Consider the following 18,914-nt stretch of genomic DNA (forward strand, 5'->3'; position numbering starts at 1 on the left):
CACAGAATGATTTCCATATATCATGTCTTGTAGGTTGCTGTCGTTGCAAAATTAGACCCAGCTCGAGTGGTGGCTGACACGGTGGCCTCTAAAGCTCGGATGGGCATTGGAACCAACGAAGAGTTTGATCTCCAGAAGCCACTGTTTAAGTTGCACACATACAGTGAGGAGCAGGTAATGGTCTGTACTCATACTACAGAGTTTATTGTGTGCACATACCTTGACAGCACTGCGGGAACAGCAGTGGAGCCTGAGCAGCAACAGCAGAAAATAGAATACATGTGTGTGGAGTTAAAAACATCAGCAGGAAGAGCTGGGTGTTCTCTCCGACCTGAGGTAGATGCTAGATGTGCACAAGAGTGGACCACAAAGACATTCAGGCCCAGTGTAGGACTTTTTGTGCTCTCCCTGAACACACTGTTAAGTGGTGTATAATCTCCCACTGGAGAGAGGCTGCTGGGTTTCAATGGGCCAGTGGGGAGTTCTGTCTTTGCCAGGCACTTTAACTGCTCTCTATGCTGTTTTTTAATGTTAAAACTCACCCCTTTCACAATTTGATTAATTTATTGAAGAGTGCCTTCCTTTCACCTGTTCCAGTTAGTGCTGTACTAGGTGTTTGAAGTGAATTAACTCCATATAGGTCTCCTGATTGAATCAAATAGCTGTGTCCCAGCTAACCTGGGAAATTATGCACAGCACAAATCTCTTCCTAAGCTGAAAATTAGTATCCTGACTGTCTTAACACTGTTGCTGGGTTGAAGATCAGTTGGGGTGTGATATGCAAGGGCTACAGGAGAAGAAACCAGTGAGGTGTAAATGAAGCTGAAAACCAAAGTACCTATCTTCCTGTTTCCAGGTCACTCAGATTGCTGAGGACACTGCTAGCTCCATTCCAAATTGAATGAAAGCAACATAGGAGAGGATTTTTTGATGCCTTTACTGTTCTCCATCTGCTCAGTCTATGCATTTGAAATTATTCCCAGTCTGGAATTTGGAAATTCTATTTGCAGAAAGAGAAGTGCTATGATAGAACTCTGTGGCATAAAATCTTTCTTTTAGCACTGAATAAGCCAACATTTAACGATGTCTATAACTAACTTTGTTCAGCACTTCCCATTTGAAGGCAATCTAAAGCTTCTCAGTTTGGTGAGGGAGAGATGTGGTACAAAAGATTCAGCTTTTGTTTGGCTGTTAGAATTTACCCATATCTGAGCAGTGCATGAGAAGCCTGAGCTTCAAAATGCTCTGAACAAGTGTGTCTGGATTGATACCTGAATTCTCAGACTATCCTGCCTATTTGCAGATGAGTTCTGGTACTAGTCAGACTGCAGTCCATGATTCCTGCCAGGCACATTAATGTGCTCCACCCTGGAGCTGCAGTGCTGATGCTTCGTGGTCCCCAGTACTGGGCCTCCCAGCAGCTCTGGGCACTGGGGCCAGTGATGCAAAAGCTGAAGGCAAGATGAGTCTTGCACTTAATCTCCCCTGCTGCAGCCTGTGGAAGAAGGATTTGGAAGAGGCTTACAGATTTTATCAAGTACCCTTTTGGCAAACTGTAGAGGTACTTCCCCAGGGTGTTATTGTTGGAGTGTGAAATGGAAGTGGTGCTGTCATGTGGTCTCAAGGCAGTGCTGGGAGAAAACTCAAACATGGCCGAGTCACTCGGATTCTACAGAAGCACACAGGAAGGGGCTAAAAGGCTTGTTCTGAGAGCAGGGCTCTGTGCATGGGCAACTCAGAGGAATCAGCAGCTCTGCAAGGAGTTAAGAGTCCCTCATTTTCTCATCTCCCCTTTGGGTTTTGCTGAGGAGTGACACGCAGGGCACTTTGTTCACAGAGCTTGTGATTGTTGATACCAAAAAGGATAATACCAAGGTGTGTGCCATGAGATGAGGCTTGTTCACTGTGCAGTTCCTCTGCTTTTGAAGGCTTTCTGACTGTCTTTTAAAAGCTTTTAAATACATCCATCCCTGGATAACCTACAAGGTGTGAGAGGGAAATGTTTGTTGGTTGCTGTTGCTCATTGCTGTGCTTTGTTTGAACAGATCATTTCTGACCCCAGGCTCCGTGTTGAGCTGGCTCTGCGGGAAGCTGGACTTCATAAAACACTTTATGCAAAAGAGATCTTACCAAAAATCCCTCCGCTGAAGCTCCCCAGAAGAGACATGAGATCTACAGCTTTTCAGATGCAGAGCACCTCTGTGCCAGGAGCAGCTTCAGGGGGCACTGTCTGGCCTGTGCTGTGAACACCTGAAATGAATTTCCCCTGGGATACTCAGTGCCTTTCCTCACAGCGCTGTGCCACAGCACCCAGCCAGAGGCTCTGTGAGGTGTGATGAGTGCACTGTGGGTTCCCCTGTCCCTTCCTGCTGGCAGCCAGGGCAGCTGGAGGTGACACAGTGGGATCTGGGACAGGTGGGGCAGGAGCTCTGCGGGCAGCTGGCAGCAAAAACCCAAACTGGGTTGTGTTACAACACATGAACACATCCCACAGCTTTCATTCTGGGTTTCTCAAGGGTTTGATCCTGTTAATTACAAGATCTTCATTATCAGAAATGATTCTGCTATTCCTTGATTGTTATCAGAAGAAACTTCACCTCTGTCTATATTTAGAAACCAATTTACTGTGTCATATTTACTGCAAACCAGTCGTGCAGTTTCATGCTGCAGAGCAGTCTCCAGTATAAGGCATAAATTAGAAATGACATTTCTGGTCTGGGATCTTTACTCTGGAGCTCAAACTGCTGAAAGAGATTCTATTAAATGGAAGGAAATTTATATCATTTCATCTTCTGAGTGATGATGTCTTCAAACCTGACATGAGTGCAAAATGCGTGTAAACAAGTTCCAACTGGCAGTTTAACCAAGGCTTTTGAAGGATGATGAGTATCAGGAACCTCTGAACATCCAGAGCTGGGTATCCAGGTAATTACAGGAACTTCATTAATCACAGAATCATAGAATGGCTTAGGTTGGAAGGGACCTTAGAGATCATTTATTCCAACCTCCCCACCATGAGCCAGGATGCATCCCAAATAGATTTGGCTACTCAAGGCCTCATCCAGCCTGGCCTTGAACACCTGCAGGGACGAGGCATCCACAACCTCCCTGGGCAGCCTATTCCAGAGTCTCACCACCCTTGTACTGAAGAACTTCTTCTTAATGTCATGTTAGAATTTCCTGGAGGTGTCAATTGATCACATATGAGAGCAACCTCACCCCAGTATTGGAAGCTACATTATTTTAGTGGGGGAGAAATGCTGCAGACTGCCCCATTTGGGGTGCAGACTGTCTCATTTGGGGGTAGGATGCCCCATTTGGGGTAGCTCAGTATTTTCAAACACACTTGCCCAGCTTCACAACTTGCTGGGTGTTCCTTCAAGAGAGCCTCTTGTTGCTGTCCTCTTCTGGAGGCACGTTGGCTGCTAGACAGCTGCCCAGAAATGGAAGAGCCAAACTTCAGGCAGTACATTTCTCTTTTCCTTACCTTTAAAAGCAGATCTACAGGATTATTTCAGTGCTGCAGAGTCTTTTCAGATTGTAGTTGTCATCTTTGATAAATACCAAGGCATTTATGAAAAAAATAGTTAAGGTTTGTGCCAACTCACATGCCTGTAGGCTTACATGGACATTTATGTGTATTTATAGAAAAAGAAAAACATAAAGTGATGCCAGTTGTGGAGAGGGCTTTGCAGTAAGGGTCAAGATCTGAAAGGAGCTCACCAAGAATATGCTTTCTGAGCTTGGTCAACCAGATTCCTCTGAAATCCTTAAATAGAATTGGACTTGGAAGACATCACAGGCCCACAGGATGTTAGGGGTTGGAAAGGACCTCTGGAGATCATCAAGCCCAAGTCCCCTGCCAGAGCAGGACCATAGAATCCAGCACAGGTCACACAGCAACACATCCAGATGGGTCTTGAAAGTCTTCAGAGAAGGAGACTCCACAACCCCTCTGGGGAGCCTGTTCCAGTGCTCTGTGAGCCTCACACTGAAGAAGTTCCTCCTCATGTCAAGGTGGAACCTCCTGTGCTGGAGTTTCTATCCATTGCCCCTTGTCCTATCACAGGGTGCAACAGAAAGGCTATTTAATGACATAAGTGTTAAGCTAAAAGCAAACCAAGAAAGCCAGGACACTCTTCATGGCACAATGTGCTAGGAAATAGAGTTCACTGTTAGTGACCAGGACTGTTCCTGTAGCCACGGCAGAGCAAACCTCCCCACCAAACCAGGCCAAACGTTCCAGTATCACATTTCTTTTCCGGGAGTGGTCTTGAGTTATTTTCGCAAAGGACTTCAGGTACATTGCTATTTGATGTTCTTGAATGGGCTTTGGTCTTGGCAGAACTGAGTTTGGATGGCAGGTTAGGTTGTGTGTTCAGTGGCTGGAGTTCCTGTGCCTGTTCTGGGGTGACGCTGGATCCTGTCATGGGATTCCTTCCCATCAGATTAGTATTTGAGCTGAAAACCTGCAGTCCTGGAAGGGAAATTAGGGACCAATCTCCTCTTCTTGCAAAACACTTGCTTTTCACAGGCTCACAGGATGTTAGGGGTTGGAAGGGACCTCTGGAGATCATTGAGTCCAACTGCCCTGCCAGAGCAGGACCATAGAATCCAGCACAGGTTGCTAGATTTGTGGCAGAAACTGAATGTATCCCAGATCAGGGTGCTGTAAGTTGTTGGAGTATCCCACGGGGACCATGGAGGTGGAGTCCTAGTGGTGGGGAGCATCCTGGACAGCCTCACTCCACTGCCAGCCCCATGGCCCAGAAAGGAACCTCTGTACATGGCAGGAGGGAGTGTGACAACATGCAGCAGGGTGACAAGAAGGACACCAAGAGAAGTCCACTTTTCTGGAAAGCAGACTAGGCTGTACCTGTCTGTGGAAGGACCTCTGGGGCTAGAGGGGCCCTGAGACTGCTAATTTAGCAGCACTTAGGATGCTGGCTAGAGAAGGAGTACCTCAGGGATGGCCCCTTGGGCTGTCTGTAAGGATCCTTAGACTAAGGGGGTTTCTGCTCACGATTGTTGAGATCTTCAGATCCTCTCCAAGTTTGTTTTGATATGTTAAAATGTTGTTTACCAGGACACTTAAATCCTATATTGTTACAAAGGTGTGAAAATTCACTTGGAAGCAAACATAATTAGTGAACCTTAAGAACTGGAAGGGATTTCAGTGGGAAAATCTTCAGGCTGTAGGTGCCCTTCCACTAAACCCTGGTGCAGTTCAGTTTCTTACAGCTTGTGGAGACACTCAGAGATGATGTTCTAAACTGATGATGTGTGTTGATTAGCAGATGAATGTTGAAGACACAGTCCCTGGCAGTTAACATGGAATCAGGTCAAGGTTATATCAGTAGTGTGTGTTTTTCCAGTAACGTGCTGCAGCCTTGGACCAGGCTGCTTAAGGGAGGTTATGGAGTCTCCTCTGGAGAGATTGCAAGCCCACCTGGACATTGCCATCCTGGACTACCTGCTGTACAAAGATGACCTCCAGAGGTGCCTTCCAATCCCCATCACGCTGGGATTTGGGGATTCCTTCCCAAGAGTCCCCATGTGCTGACTGTGTGACAGGGGTGAAGCTGCTACTGCTGCTGCTTGGCTGGGCACAGCCTGTGCAAGGTGGGCTTGTGTTCAAGCAGTCTGGTATGGGTCAGGTTTTGACAGGTCTCTTTAAGAGCACTGGGTCTGGCTCTGGCATCCTCAGCACAGCAGAGACAGGGACCTGCTGGAGTGGGACCAGAGGAGGCCACAGCAATACTGGGAGGGATGGAAGCTCTCTGCTGTGTGGCCAGGCTGAGAGAGTTGGGCTTGTTCAGCCTGGAGAAGAGAAGGCTCCAGGGACACCTTCTGGTGGCCTTTTGTTGCTTAAAGGGCTGATCAGAAAGCTGAGGACAGAGCCTGTTTTGACAGGAGAAGGGGTGATGGTTTGAGCTAAAAGAGGGAGATTCAGACTGGAGAGAAGGGAGAAATGTTTGACACTGAGGGTGGGGAGACCTTGTCCCAGGTTGCCTGGAGAAGTGGTAGATGCCCCATCCCTGGAACCATTCCAGGTCAGGCTGTGGCTCTGAGCAACCTGCTCTAGCTGCAGCTGTCCCTGCTGACTGCAGGGGGCTTGGACTGGATGACCTTGAAAGGTCCCTTCCACCCCAAACTGTTCTGTAATTCTGTAACGTTGTACCAGTGAAGGTCTGAACAGCTTTCATAACCACGGTGAGTAATAATCATAGTCACAAAGGTGGGTAAATTTTGCATGTCATTTACTGAAGTCCTGGCTCGCTGCCAAGTGCCAAGGTACCTCCATCTGAGAGGAGCGCTGTGGGCAGGAGTGACCCTGGTGGGACAGTCCTGAACACCCACTCGAGACGGGGGTGAGGATCCTCCAGGTCAGTCACGCAGTCTGAACGTCTGTGCAGGTTCTGGCTGGAGCTGTCCCTGGCTGTGCCAGTGGCTGGTGCAGTTCAGGCGCCAGTGGAGGTGGGCACAAAGGTGTGTGCTGGCTCTGGCCGCCCACCCAGCTGCGATGGGCACTGCCCGTGGGATGCGTGGCCGCCCAGCCTGCCGCTCCACGTTCCAGAGCAAAGGCCCACGCGTGGGGCGCGGGTAGGGCCTGCAGGGCCGCTGCCGGAGCAGGAGCAGGACCAGCCCCACAGTGCGCTGGCTGGGCCCCATGGGCCTGCTGCGGCTGCCCAGCACCGCTCAGTGGGTGCGGCACGGCGCGGTCCCAGCCAGCCGCCTGCCCGCCAGGCGCTGCCGGATGAAGGCTGCGATCAGGCGCTGCGGCCGCTGCTGGTACTCGCGCAGCACCTCGCGGGGGGCTCGGATCTGGTCCCCTTCCAGCCGGTCCAGGAGCGTCACACAGACCACGGCAGCTGCAGGACGGCCCGAGCCCCGGGTTACCTTGTGTCTGGTCCCTGCCCACCGCCCCAAAGTGCTGCCCACAGGAGGAGAGGAGACCCTGCTCCCACTGCGCTCCCCAGTAATGGAGAGAAACTCCAGCACAGGAGGTTCCACCTCAACGTGAGGAGGAACTTCTTCAGTGTGAGGCTCACAGAGCACTGGAACAGGCTGCCCAGAGAGGTTGTAGGGTCTCCTTCTCTGGAGACTTTCAAGCCCCATCTGGATGTGTTGCTGTGTGACCTGTGCTGGATTCTATGGTCCTGCTCTGGCAGGGGGGTTGGACTCAAGGATCTCTGGAGGTCCCTTCCAACCCCTAACATCCTGTGAGCCTGTAAGGCCGGGAGAGGGATGAGGGAGGTCACTTTTGTTTTGCCCACCATGCACTCAGGCCTTGGAAAAAACAAACCTGTATTCTATTGAGCCACAGCATTTGTTTCAGTGCTTTTCTAGTTCAAGTCGTTAGGAATAAGGGCTTTGGCCTTTAGGTTGGCTGAACCTCACACCAAACCAAACCTTGGGTTGAGCTGAGGTGGGGGTGGTGGGAAGGGTGCAGAGGTGGCTGTGGGAGGACTCACCTCTCAGGACTCACCTCTCAGGCCACACAGCCCACAGAGGGCAGCAAATGCCGTGGACTCCATCTCGATGTTCCTCACACCAGCCTCATAGGCTCTTCTTAAGTATTCCAGCTTTTGTTCACTGGAAAAAGAGCAGAGTGCTCCATCTAATCTCCCCTGACCTTGAAAGGAAGCAGAGAAGTGTCACTGCTGGCCTGCCTGGGTTTGTAGGCATCCTCAGTAGGGACAGCTCCATGTGGCAGGTCCAGCAGTGCCCATGCTGAGGCTGAAGCCAGCTAAGTTTTCCTTGGAATCATTGCTGAACTTGTTAAGATCAGTGTTTAAAGGCAGTGCTGTCTCTGTACAGAGCACACTGCACAGGTGTGAAGCTGGGAAAAGGCATGAGTGTACAGGGGGCACATAGCACTCTGTAGAGCAGCTCCTCTAAGGCCCATAGTGTAGAGTATGGCAGCTGTGAAGATATGCCAGGTTAAACCCAAAACATGCCAGATTACTGTGGAAGAGGCATGGCAAACAGTGCAGAATGTGTAACGTGGGGAGAGGAAAGCACCCCTTATTTAGTTTTAGTTTCTCTGAAGGGTCTGCCGTGGATGGCAGGCAGATGGAGTTCCCTGCTCAGGTGGCACTGGTACTGGCTGGGCAGCTGGGTCCCAGGGCATTGGTGCTCTCTCCTAGTCTCACCACAGCCCAGGGCAGGACCTGATGCCATGCTTGGTGTACCCAGGTGCTGGCACCCATCCTGACCCTGTCCTCTCACTCCACAGGTGACTTTGTCTGTCCTGCAGCCACAGGGGCTGAGCAGAGCCATGCCTGCTGCAGCAGTTCCTCTCACAGTGTGTGAAGTTCCCTGTGGAAGCCAAACCTGTGTCTGCAGCCACACTAATCCGGGCAGAGTGCTTGCCTTAAGTGCCGCTCCTGCTGCTAATCCGCTCCAACGGCTTTTGTTTAAATAAAACATGGCCTGGAGCAGCACACAGATGGGTGCCTCTGCAAGCAGATCCAGAGGGTTATAAATAGTCCTCAGATTATTAATTCTTCATTTATTACATTTCAGCCTTTCATTCTGCAAAGTGAATGGTTCCAGAGCAACCAGAGGTTGTTGATGTGTGTGGTAGTTTTAGGCTACACCTTGAAATCTTGAACAGAAAGTAACAGAATGGAAATAAATTACTGTTGGATGTAAAAAGGAAAATAATGATAAGGTCTAAATAATCCCAGTGGACAAATTACCAACCTAAGCTAGTTGTACTAACTTGCTCTCTCTTTTTGCTTCCTTCACTCTAGCAGATACTAACTCTGGCTTCTGCTGGCTTTGCTGACCTTGGCTGCATTGCTTGGTTGTGGCTGAATATTAACAAACAACTCTCTGCTCTTCTCTCTCCTTTATCATGTACAGGGGGGGAAGGGAGCAGGAAGGGGAAAGCTATTAGTAGCCCCCTGGTTTGTCCAGGGTTTGTTTTTTTTCTGGTGCTGTTTATAAATTGTAAATACCTGTAAATATTGTATATGTATATTTTGTACATATTCATTGCATTCCATATTTTGGATTGTAGTTTTGCTTGTAAACACAGCTCCATTTGTTTCCAACTGAGCTGGTCTGGCAATTTTATGTTGGAGGGAATTTTTATCCCACCACAACATGAGTGCCATGCACTTCCTGACGTTTCTCCAGAGGCTGGCAGCGCTGGAGTTACAATCTTCTGGTGGAACCAGCTTGGTGTAACCCATTGACAAGGGGCTGTTTTCTCTGCCAGGATGCAGCTACTGGCCTCCTGTTATGGGGGTCTGTACCCACACGTGACTCCCATGTAACAGCTGGGCTGAGGGGCAGCAGAAGTCCCCTGGACACCTGCATTGATCCCAAGGAGCAGCCGCTGCTGGGTGGATCTTCACTCATGATCCACCAGCAGCTACAGCAGTGCTGGGGATGCTGCAATGTTTAACTGCCAGATGCTCAAGAGGCTAATTAGCAGAGAAGGTCTTGGCCCAGAAAAGTGCCAAAATTGGTATTGTGTGTTCTGAAGGTGCTCTGACCCCTGAGCAAGCTCTGACCTAGCAGGTAGATCTGTTCCTGCAGCCCTGCCTAGGCTTTGGTACCATGGGCAGTTCTGCCTGCAAATGAACGTAAAGACTCAGCACTGTGTGTTTGGGGGAGGAAGGATACTCAAAGATGGTTTTACCTTCATAGAAGTCATAGGTGCACATGGTATGGCCCATAAGAGTGGGGAAGTCAGGAATCTGCTTGCTGCAGGCAAGAAGTTCCTCTGCAAGGTCCTTGTCCAGCTCTGTACTCCGCACCACCACATCACCCAGCACCACCTGCTCGAACCGCGGCCTGAAGAAGGAGTCCACAGCAACATCCGTGATCACAACAGACCCAGCCTCAACCCCTGTGAACAGGAAAACTGAGGCTAAGCCAGAGCTCGTGACATTTGTGACCTCCTGCAGAACATCAGCATGAGAGGAAAGCCTCTCCAGGGTTGTGTGTCACGGAGGGATCACTCATTTCAGCACAGCAGGTGCCCGAAATTCAGGCAGCAGCAGAGGCAAGAGGAAAATGTGGGGGTCAGCAGCAGGTGAGTGGCTCTGGGAAGGTGCTGAGCCACAGAAGGTTAATTGCTTCTGGTTTGCAGAGATCGTGGCCCACCACAGGCATGAGCAGCTCCACTGCCCTGGCCAGGCTCCTACCAGTGCAAAGGACACCAGGAGAGCAGGGAATGTCTCAAAGCATGAGAGTCCCTTCCAGCCAAGCGTCTCCTGTTTGAAGAGCAACGCCCAGCTGTTGTGAAGTCAGAGCCCTCCTTCATTACAAAAATATGTGCTTGGCTAAACCAGGTGCTAGAAGTTTGCAGGGTTTGAACCCAGCCCCAAATCTCCCTTTGTTGGACGTTCGGAGAGCTGACAAACACTGAAACTCACCATTGTGTGACCAATGGCTGAGAATTTTCTGGGCCTTTGCTCTCCTGTTTCGCTCTGGAGGAAGACCATGGGCAGCTTACCTAAGCCTCCCGAGGTGCCCATGCGTATGATAGTGACATCTCGGCATCTGGCATGGTGCAGCAGCTTGATGAGCTCATGAAGCATGATGGAGATGGAAGGGATGCCCATCCCATGCTGTTGGGAGGAAAGGAAAAACATCATTCCTTGCGCTGCTGCAGCAGGCGAGAGGTATGTGGCTGCAACAAGCTTAGGGTTATGCTGTGGCCTCTTTCCACTCATGAAGCCAACAGCGAGTTTTTGAGGGGGGTAGAGACATCTCAGGGGCCTTGTAGCTTGTCCACATCCATCCCTCTTTTCCTCCACTTCATGCTTTTAATGCTCTTCTCTCTAGAGTTGGTGTCTGGGGGCTGGTATGTCAGGCATGCAGTTGGTGTCTCTCCTTGAAGGAAAGTCTCCACAAATGAATCCCAAAGGCTGAATGCTCCAAGACCTTCCCCTTGTGCTGCCCCTCCTCATGCCATGTGCAGACTTTTATTCTGTGTCATGTCCTGCTCACGCTCCTAGAGAGGTGTGTTTCAGTGAGGACAATGTGAGCCTCCACTTCCCTGGGCTGGATTCTCACTGTCTGTTGGAGCACCTCTGCCCATATTGCTGGGTATCAAGGGCAAGGGATGGGTTCATGCCCTTCAGTGAGGACTGGTTTTGGGGTCAGGCATTTGCTGCTTGAAGCCTGGTGCTTTGCAGGCCTCCTCTGCTGCTCCTGGCTCACATCACCTGCCCAAGTGTCCCTCCTGCCTGGCTGCCTGCAGATGGCAGATGTTCTGCAGATCTCCAGCTGTTGAGGCCACCCCTGCTTTCTGCCCAGTGCTCCCTTGCCTCATCACCTCAGTTTTCTGCTCCTTTTCACTGCTTTGGGGGGTTGGGTTTGCTTCACAGGGGTTTGGTTTTGCTGCGGTGTTCTAACCCTGCTGGCAGTGACACAAAGCAGCACAGTGAAGGTAGACAGCTGGTCCTCCTTCTGCTTGGCCTCCTCCCCTTTGGCTGCCAGACTGTTGCCCTCCCATCATGGTTTAGATCTGCAGACTCTCTGCCCGTTGGTCTCTGAGCACCAGCCTGGCTCATTTGCCAGTGCCTAAAGAGTTTATTCTCACTGTAAATATTCAAAGCAGGAAACCGTCCCTGCCCCTTGCGGTGTTTGTGTTCCTGTTTCTAAGCAACTGGCAGAAGTGGGATGCTGGCAGCTGGGGAAGCTCCCACGAGCTCTGCCCCATGTCTCCTCACAGGGATGAGCCCAGGGTGTTGGTGGCTTCTGCACTGGTGCAAAACTGATGCATGGTCAAGGGGCCAGCACAGGCTTCTCTTCTCACTGTGCTACCACTGCTGCCAGCCTGGGGAGCAGCAGAACTTGTGGGCTTTTTCCACTTGGATCCTGTCAGGCTGATTCCCTTGAGGTTTCTGTTGGTCAGGTTTGGTTTGGTTTTGTCAGAGGGACCAAGTGTGAGCTCTTGGTGTGTGAGTGACTGTCTCCTCTCAATCAAGTTCAGGGCTAATCCCATTCCTGGCAGAGGGACCTAGCCTTGGGGCATGGGCACTCACTAGCACTGACTGCATTTGCTTGTTTCTTCATGCAGGGCCAACAATTCTGCTCTTAAAGAGCAATCAATAATGAAGCAAGGTTTTTACTTGTGTCAACATAGTGCTTCTAGCAATGTCTCATAGCTAGGAAATGGTGGGAAGTGGTCTTTGCCTCTCCAAATGCTAGACTGCTGAGCTGGGCACTGTATGTGTTCATTTTTAATGCTGTGCTTTTAATCTCAGTGTGTAGGGTGCTGAGAAATAGCACTTGGCAGGAACAGCTTTGCCATGGCTGGGGACAGAGTGGCTGGAGAGCAGCCAGTCAAAGAGTGACCAGGGGGTACTGGTTGACAAGAGCTGAGCATGAGCCTGCAGTGTACCCAGGTGGCCAAGAAGGCCAATGGCATCCTGGGCAGGATCAGGAATAGTGTGGTCAGCAGGAGCAGGGAAGTCATTCTGCCCTGTGCTCTGCTCTGGTTAGACCACACCTTGAGTGCTGTGTCCAGTTCTGGGCTCCTCATTTTAAGAAGGACACTGAGATACTTGAACATGTCCAGAGAAAGGCAATGAGGCTGGGGAGGGGTCTGGAGCACAGCCCTATGAGGAGAGGCTGAGGGAGCTGGGGGTGTTTAGCCTGGAGAAGAGGAGGCTCAGGGGAGACCTCATTGCTCTCTACAACTACTTGAAAGGAGGTTGTACAGGGGGATTGGTCTCTTCTCCCAGGCAAGCAGCACCAGAACAAGAGGACACAGTCTCAAGCTGTGCCAGGGGAGGTTTAGGCTGGAGGTGAGGAGAAAGTTCTTCACAGAAAGAGTAATTGGCCCTTGGAATGTGCTGCCCAGGGAGGTGGTGGAGTCACCGTCCCTGGAGGTGTTCAAAAACAGATTGGATGTGGCACTTGGAGCCATGGTTGAGTTGTCAGGAGGTGTTAGGCAATAGGTTGGGTTTGATGATCTCTGAGGTCTTTTCCAACCCGGTTGATTCTGTGTGGTTCTGTGTGAAAGGTGGCACTGTGGCAATGGCTGAAAACTGAAAGGGGGAAAAGATCTGCCGGTGCAGGAGGGACAGGCCATGCCAGGCACTGTCCCTGTGCAGGGAAGATGGAGCCCCATTCCAGCCCGCTGTGGGCAAGGCTGGCAGCAGCAGAGCCAGGGCAGGGTCTGCTGTGAGGGTGTGGGTGCTGTGTGGTACTCACGCTGACGGAGAGCAGGGGCCCGGTGCGGTACATGGCGTAGCGATCCGACCCCGCGCAGATGTCCGCCAGCTCCTCCCCGTCGCCAGCCAGCCCCAGCTCCCTCTGCATCAGCTGGGCAAATGCCCTCATCCTGTCCGGGCTGCCACCCACGCAGACAAACTGGGTGGGAAAAACATGAACATGTTGGTACTTCTGACACAGAATCATTACTTGTACTCAGCTCTGGTGAGGCCACTCCTCGAGCATTGTGTCCAGTTTTGGGCACCTCAACACAAGAGAGATGTGGAGGTGCTGGAGCCAGTGCAGAGGAGGGCAAGGAAGCTGTGAAGAGCCTGGAGAATAAATCTGATGAAGAGCAACTGAAGGAGCTGGGGATGGTTAGTTTGGAAAAGAGGAGGCTGAGAGGAGACCTCCTTGCTCTCTGCAACTACCTGAAAGGAAATTGTAGAGAGGCTGCTGCTGGTCTCTTCTCCCAGGTAATTAGTGATAGAAGAGGGAATGGCCTCAAGCTAAGAGTGAGTAGGTTTAGACTGGGCAGTAGGGAAGACTATTTCCCAGCAAGAGTGGTCAGGCATTGGAATGTGCTGCCCAGGGAAGTGGTTGAGTCCCCAAGCCTGGATGCGTTTAAAGGTGATTTGGATGTGGTGCTTGGGGATACGGTTTAGGGGTGAACCTTGTAGAGTAGGGTTGTCAGTTGCACTTGGTGATCCTGAGGGTCTTTTCCAACCTAAACCTTTCTGTGATTCTGTGATTATGGTTGGAAAAGACTTCTCAGATCATCAAGTCCAACCTCTACCAGGGTCAGTACTACCCCAGATCCTTGAGCACTTTAAAAATCTGGACAGCTTTCAAACATCTCCAAGGATGGGAATTCAGCCACTTCCCTGGACAGCCTGTTCGAGTCTTTGAGAACCCTTTCACTATAAAAGTTTTTTCCTGATGTCCAACCTAAACCTCTCCTGGTGGAGGAACTTTCCAATGGCCATAAACTCTCATTTTGTTCCTGAGCTCCAGCCAAAGCTCTCCCTTCAGTCAGGCCTCTTCTTCCCCACCAGCCTGTCTTTTGTGGCATGGGGATGACCTGTTCCTGCACTTTTCAGATTTTCTTCTTAAAGAGTGCTCAGTCTTCCTGGGCTCCTTTGTCCTTCAGGATGGCCTCCCAAGGGACCCTGCCAGTTTCCTGAACAGGCCAAAGTCTGCTCTTCAGAAGTCCAAAAGATACCAAGAATCAGGCTTCCCGTGGCAGTGGCCAGAGCTCAGTGGGATGCAGTTTCCTTGCAGCCACTCAAGGGTCATGGGAACAACTGAGGGTCTCCCAACCAGGAGTTAATACTAAACCCAAGCTGTTGCTCCTTGAGGGTCGTGATTACACCAGGTCCAGAGAGCTGTGCAGCTGCACATGCCTGAGTACCAGTCCCAGGTCAAGAAAGCCTAGAATAATTCAGCAGCTTTAAGCTGTTAGGGTCCCTGCTGACAGCAAACCCAACCCAGATGTTAGAGGAGCTCACCCTCTAATTTATTCTCTCAACAGCACTGGCTGCAATTAGTGAGCACTGCTGGTGGCACAGGGGCCATAAAGTCAGTCAGGAAAAAGGACAGATTTTACATATTAAAGGCAGAAGTGCTCCCTGAAGGCAAGAGGGGGACCAGTGCAGGGCTGCAAGGGCAGTGCTGCTGATCCAGCTGCCAGGCACACAGGAGAGCAGGATGGCAGGGTCCTGCCAGGCTGGGCTGGGCTGCTTGAGCCCTTGGGGCCTCATGGCTCTTCCCCCACAGCCCTGAGGAAGTGCTGTGCTCTAAAATGGAGGAGGATGCAGCAGTGACAGACTGAGTTTGACAGTGGACCTCAGCCAAAAATACCTCCTCCTTCCCTTGTCTTCAGTCTACGGTGATCAGATGCTTTGGACAAATGCTTCCTCCATCTGTCCTCCAAAATGGGGCTGATATCAAATCAGGTTTTGTAGAACTACAGGTTTTGAAAATAATCAATTTCTATTGGGATTTCTGCCCAGAACAAGGAAGGGGTGGATGATCTCCCTGCTGGGGCTACCCCAGGTCACTGCATCTCCTTGATGGGCAGCCAGACTCTGTTTCCAGTGGGATCACACACAGCATTGGGACTCAGACATGGGACAAGCAGAGCTGTGGGATGAGGGGCTGGAGAGCCCTGGGGACTGGGAGATGCTGCCCCTCTCTGGAACCTGCTCTTTACCTTGATGTCCCCAAACATGGCCGGCAGGTTGTGTGTCTTCGTTCCCAAGGCCAGGTGGTAGAGAACATCCTCCTCCATCGAGTCCAGGTGTGGGTTTTTAACGTGGACAAGCCCACTGCTGCGGGGGCACAGGGTGAGATGGGTCAGGGGCAGTGCCCACAGGAGTAGGAACAGGGCAGGATGGGGTGGGGAGTGGACTGAGAACCCTGCAAGGGACATGCTGGTGTTAAGGAAGGGGTGGGACAGTGACAGGGGTGAGCAGGCACTGCAGGGCATCCAGGGTGGCTGTCCTGCTGTCACACACTGCCCACCTTGTAACCTTTTCAGCACCTCTTTTATGGTGTCTGTGTGTTGGGCAAAAGCCACTCCTCAGTATTTATCCTCAGGTTTGTCAGTGGCAACCTTTGCTGGCTCCTTCATAGAGCTCTGCCAGAAATGCCCTGCGGATGCTGCTGCCTGGCGTGTGGCAGCTCTCTGCAAACCAGGGCTGGATATTTGTATGGTCCCAGAGAGCTGCCTGCCAGCACAAGTGCAAATTAAATTCCACTCCTGCAGACAGCAGGAGCCTGGTTTGCCTTCCTGTTCCACCTGCTTTAATAGGTGGAAAACAGCTAAGCAACAACAGTGGTCAGTTTTATAAACAAGGCTGAAACAAACCCCGTGAAGGTTTTTCTTGCCTTGTTAAAACAGTCCCAGCCCTCCCCTGGCACTCACCCCGCGTAACCTGTTGTTTCGGTCATAGCAGCTCTGCCAGAGTCAGCTGGAGGCCACCCCCTGCAGGCAAGGTCAGGAGAACACCCACTGTTGCTTCAGCTGCTGCAAGCAGATCGGAAGAGGTCTGCGGGGCTCTGCAGGCAGTTAAATACCCTCTGGCTCTCACAGCTCCCTGGATCAGCAGTGGCCTGTCCCCCTTGGCCCCACCAGCTGGCAGCGGTTGCTCCTGGCCAGGGGGAGGTCGGCCCCAGATTGGCTGTTTTTGCAGGTGTGGCACCTTGGCTGGCCCTCCGTGGCTGGTGATGAGTGGGGTGGTGACCTGCTGGCCCTCCAGCCAGTGGGGCAGGTGCTGTGGCGTGTGGTGGGCACACGTGCACCCCTGGGTGCTCCCCTGCCTGTCTCCGGCTGTGGCTTTGTGCCCAGAGCTTGGCTGCATCCTGCTCCTCCCCTGGGCACCATCGCAATGCTGCTGCCATCCAGGGCACTGGTGCTGGGCCCTGCCTTTGCCTGTCCCATTCGCTGCCACTGTCCTCACCCCAGGATCGCTCCTCAGACCCCTCCTGAGAGCACGAAGAGCTTTGCAAGTGTCCTATGTCAGCTGCAGGGGTCAGCAGCACTCAGTGACTGTCCTGGTGCCAGGTGATGGCCATGGGGCACACACCACTGCCTCATGTTCCTCAGGAGCATGCCGTGGGTGTGCCCTGGGAGGATGGATGAGGTCTAGGGAGCAGGCAGCAGAGCCAGGGAAGCCACCACAGCAAAGGTGGGAGGCAGAGCTGCCCCAGCCAGGCCAGGTCCCTGCTGCTCCTGGTGTGGCTGAAGGACACAGGCAAGGCGCAGGAGCTTGGGCTCTGCCTTGGCACTTCCCAGGTTTGCCTCTCAAGCTGCTGTTGGGACAGATGTGCAAGCAGCCTGCACCCCAGCAGCAGGAGGCTGGAGATGCTGGTCCTGCTGCCTGTCCTGGCATGACATGGCCCTGGGAGATATTTGAGGCAGGGGCTGGAGAGGCAGAATCTGGCACTTGCTATTGGCCCCTGGCCACACTAGATGAAAGCTTCAGTTAATTAGATAAGTGCTGGGTAATTAATGACCATGCTGAGCTGACCCAGTAAACACATCTGATTTCAGAGCAGGTTTTGTCATCCCATGCCTTTGATGTGCTGCTGTCTCGGGTCACCTCTCTGTGATTTATGTGGTCACCAACGGCAGGAGCGGGCTGTTGGGGCAGAGCCTTGTCCTGGCAGAGCAGCAGAGCCTGCAGCAGCCACCCCTGCCTACAGCCCCTGGGCAGCTCCATCGCTGGAGGCTTTGCTGTGTCCTCAGCTTTGTCATCAAGCTGTGGGAACATGGTGGGGTCTGGCTGGCCCTGGGCTTCCCAGAGTGAACCGCTGGGATCTGGGCTGGGGCCAGGTTGTTGCTGACATCACTGCACTCCTGAGGAACACAGCTCTGGAGGCTTTGCTTCCTGGAGTGCAGCAGGAGGCACCCAAGAGTTTCCTTGGGGCTGCACACATCCCCACTGCTAGATTTTTTTCAGGGTAAAACTCCATGTTTCAGGCACATTAATGCAGTGACTGTCATGCAGGCCTTGACAGTTTGTCCCAATCAGCATTAGGTGGTGTATGGAGCACCAGAGGAGGGTTTGCTGCTGGCACATAGCAATGGTAAACACTCTGGGGAGGTGAGATCACAGTTTAGGATTCCCAGGGTTTGGCAGATTCCCTGGATTCCCTGGGCACTGCTGGTTTGGTGTAGGGAAACGAGATTCCTACATCCTTTTAGCAGGGGATGCCTCCAGCATCGCTTCCTGAGGGCAATGTCATCCCCATCAAGGAGGGCTGGAGCTGGGGCGATTGCTTGTGCCCCTCCCTGTGTGCCCACCATGTGCCCACCACTTGCATGAGGGGCTGAAGCCAGGGCACCTACCCAGCCCTTGTGAAAAGGCTTTTGTGGACCCTGTGTTACTGCTGTGGATGCGGGAAGGGGAAAGGAGAGTTGTGCCTTGGGCCTGGATGAGCAGGCGCAGAAATCATCTGATACAAAGGAAGCACAGCTGGGAGGGAAGGAACTGAGCCAGCCCTTGCCCTACTCCATCACCTGGAGTATATAAACTCCAGCACAGGAGGTTCCAGCTCAACGTGAGGAGGAACTTCTTCAGTGGGAGGCTCACAGAGCACTGGAACAGGCTGCCCAGAGAGGTTGTGGAGCCTCCTTCTCTTTCCAGACCCATCTGGATGCATTCCTGTGTGACCTGTGCTAGATTTTATGGTCCTGCTCTGGCAGGGGGGTTGGACTCAAGGATCTCTGGAGGTCCCTTCCAACCCCTAACATCCTGTGATCTTCCAGTGGTTCCAGCGCTGGCTTGCAATGCACAGCCTTGAGCAGGGCAAGGAGGAGGAGAGACTTTCGTCCTGCTCCTGCAAAACGTCTCTGTGCTGGGCTGAGCTTACCTGTGAGTGCTCCATGACCTGCAGGGCAGGGGTTTCACTGGGGAGTGAGTGTTCAGTGGGGGTGGAGGGAAGGGCAGGATTTGGCAGGCTGGATAGGCAGGGGCATGGACAGACAGATGGCTAGCCAGCTGTTGTCATGGAAGTGACTGCAGCAAGGCAGGACTGCATATGGCCCCAAGCCTGCATGCTCTCTGGAGAGGGGGTGCTGGCCCAGCCCAGCCCTTCCCTGTCTCCCCTTCTCCACCTTTTGTGCCAGAATATTTTTGGTCATGCCTGGCAAAGTCTGCACCTGCACGATTGTAAGTTGTCTCATGATGAAAGAATTTCCTGGAGCACATGGACAACTCCTTAGG

General features: G+C 52.1%; 2 protein-coding genes across 2 annotated transcripts in view; one reads left to right on the forward strand and one right to left on the reverse strand.

Annotated features, from left to right (window-relative positions):
- CCDC148 (coiled-coil domain containing 148) overlaps window positions 1-2,246 on the forward strand; it is a 54,990-nt gene extending 52,744 nt beyond the window's left edge. The window contains exons 13-14 of the mRNA XM_054381262.1: window positions 34-174; window positions 2,046-2,246. Coding sequence (XP_054237237.1) covers window positions 34-174; window positions 2,046-2,246 — 342 coding nt within the window. The remainder of the gene's footprint in view (window positions 1-33; window positions 175-2,045) is intronic.
- A 4,453-nt stretch (window positions 2,247-6,699) lies between these two features.
- On the reverse strand, window positions 6,700-16,137 carry UPP2 (uridine phosphorylase 2). The gene is made up of 7 exons (XM_054381263.1): window positions 16,112-16,137; window positions 15,398-15,515; window positions 13,186-13,344; window positions 10,475-10,589; window positions 9,656-9,865; window positions 7,490-7,636; window positions 6,700-6,872 (listed from the first exon to the last, which is right to left on the reverse strand). Exons 1-7 carry the CDS (start codon window positions 16,135-16,137, stop codon window positions 6,700-6,702), a joined length of 948 nt encoding a protein of 315 aa, XP_054237238.1.
- Between the last annotated feature and the right edge of the window lie 2,777 nt (window positions 16,138-18,914).

This window comes from Indicator indicator, chromosome 5, assembly GCF_027791375.1.
Source record: "Indicator indicator isolate 239-I01 chromosome 5, UM_Iind_1.1, whole genome shotgun sequence".
Taxonomy (NCBI): domain Eukaryota; kingdom Metazoa; phylum Chordata; class Aves; order Piciformes; family Indicatoridae; genus Indicator; species Indicator indicator.

Bases quoted from the DNA above. Each gene is read 5' to 3' on its own strand.
- UPP2 (XM_054381263.1), bottom strand. From the start codon at position 16,137: ATGACCGAAACAACAGGTTACGCGGG. The intron at 10,590-13,185 runs GTGAGTACCACA...TCCTCCCAACAG, and splicing joins GGCCCCTGCTCTCCGTCAGC to CATGGGATGGGCATCCCTTC. The intron at 7,637-9,655 runs GTAAAACCATCT...CTTCCTTTCAAG, and splicing joins CACCTATGACTTCTATGAAG to GTCAGGGGAGATTAGATGGA.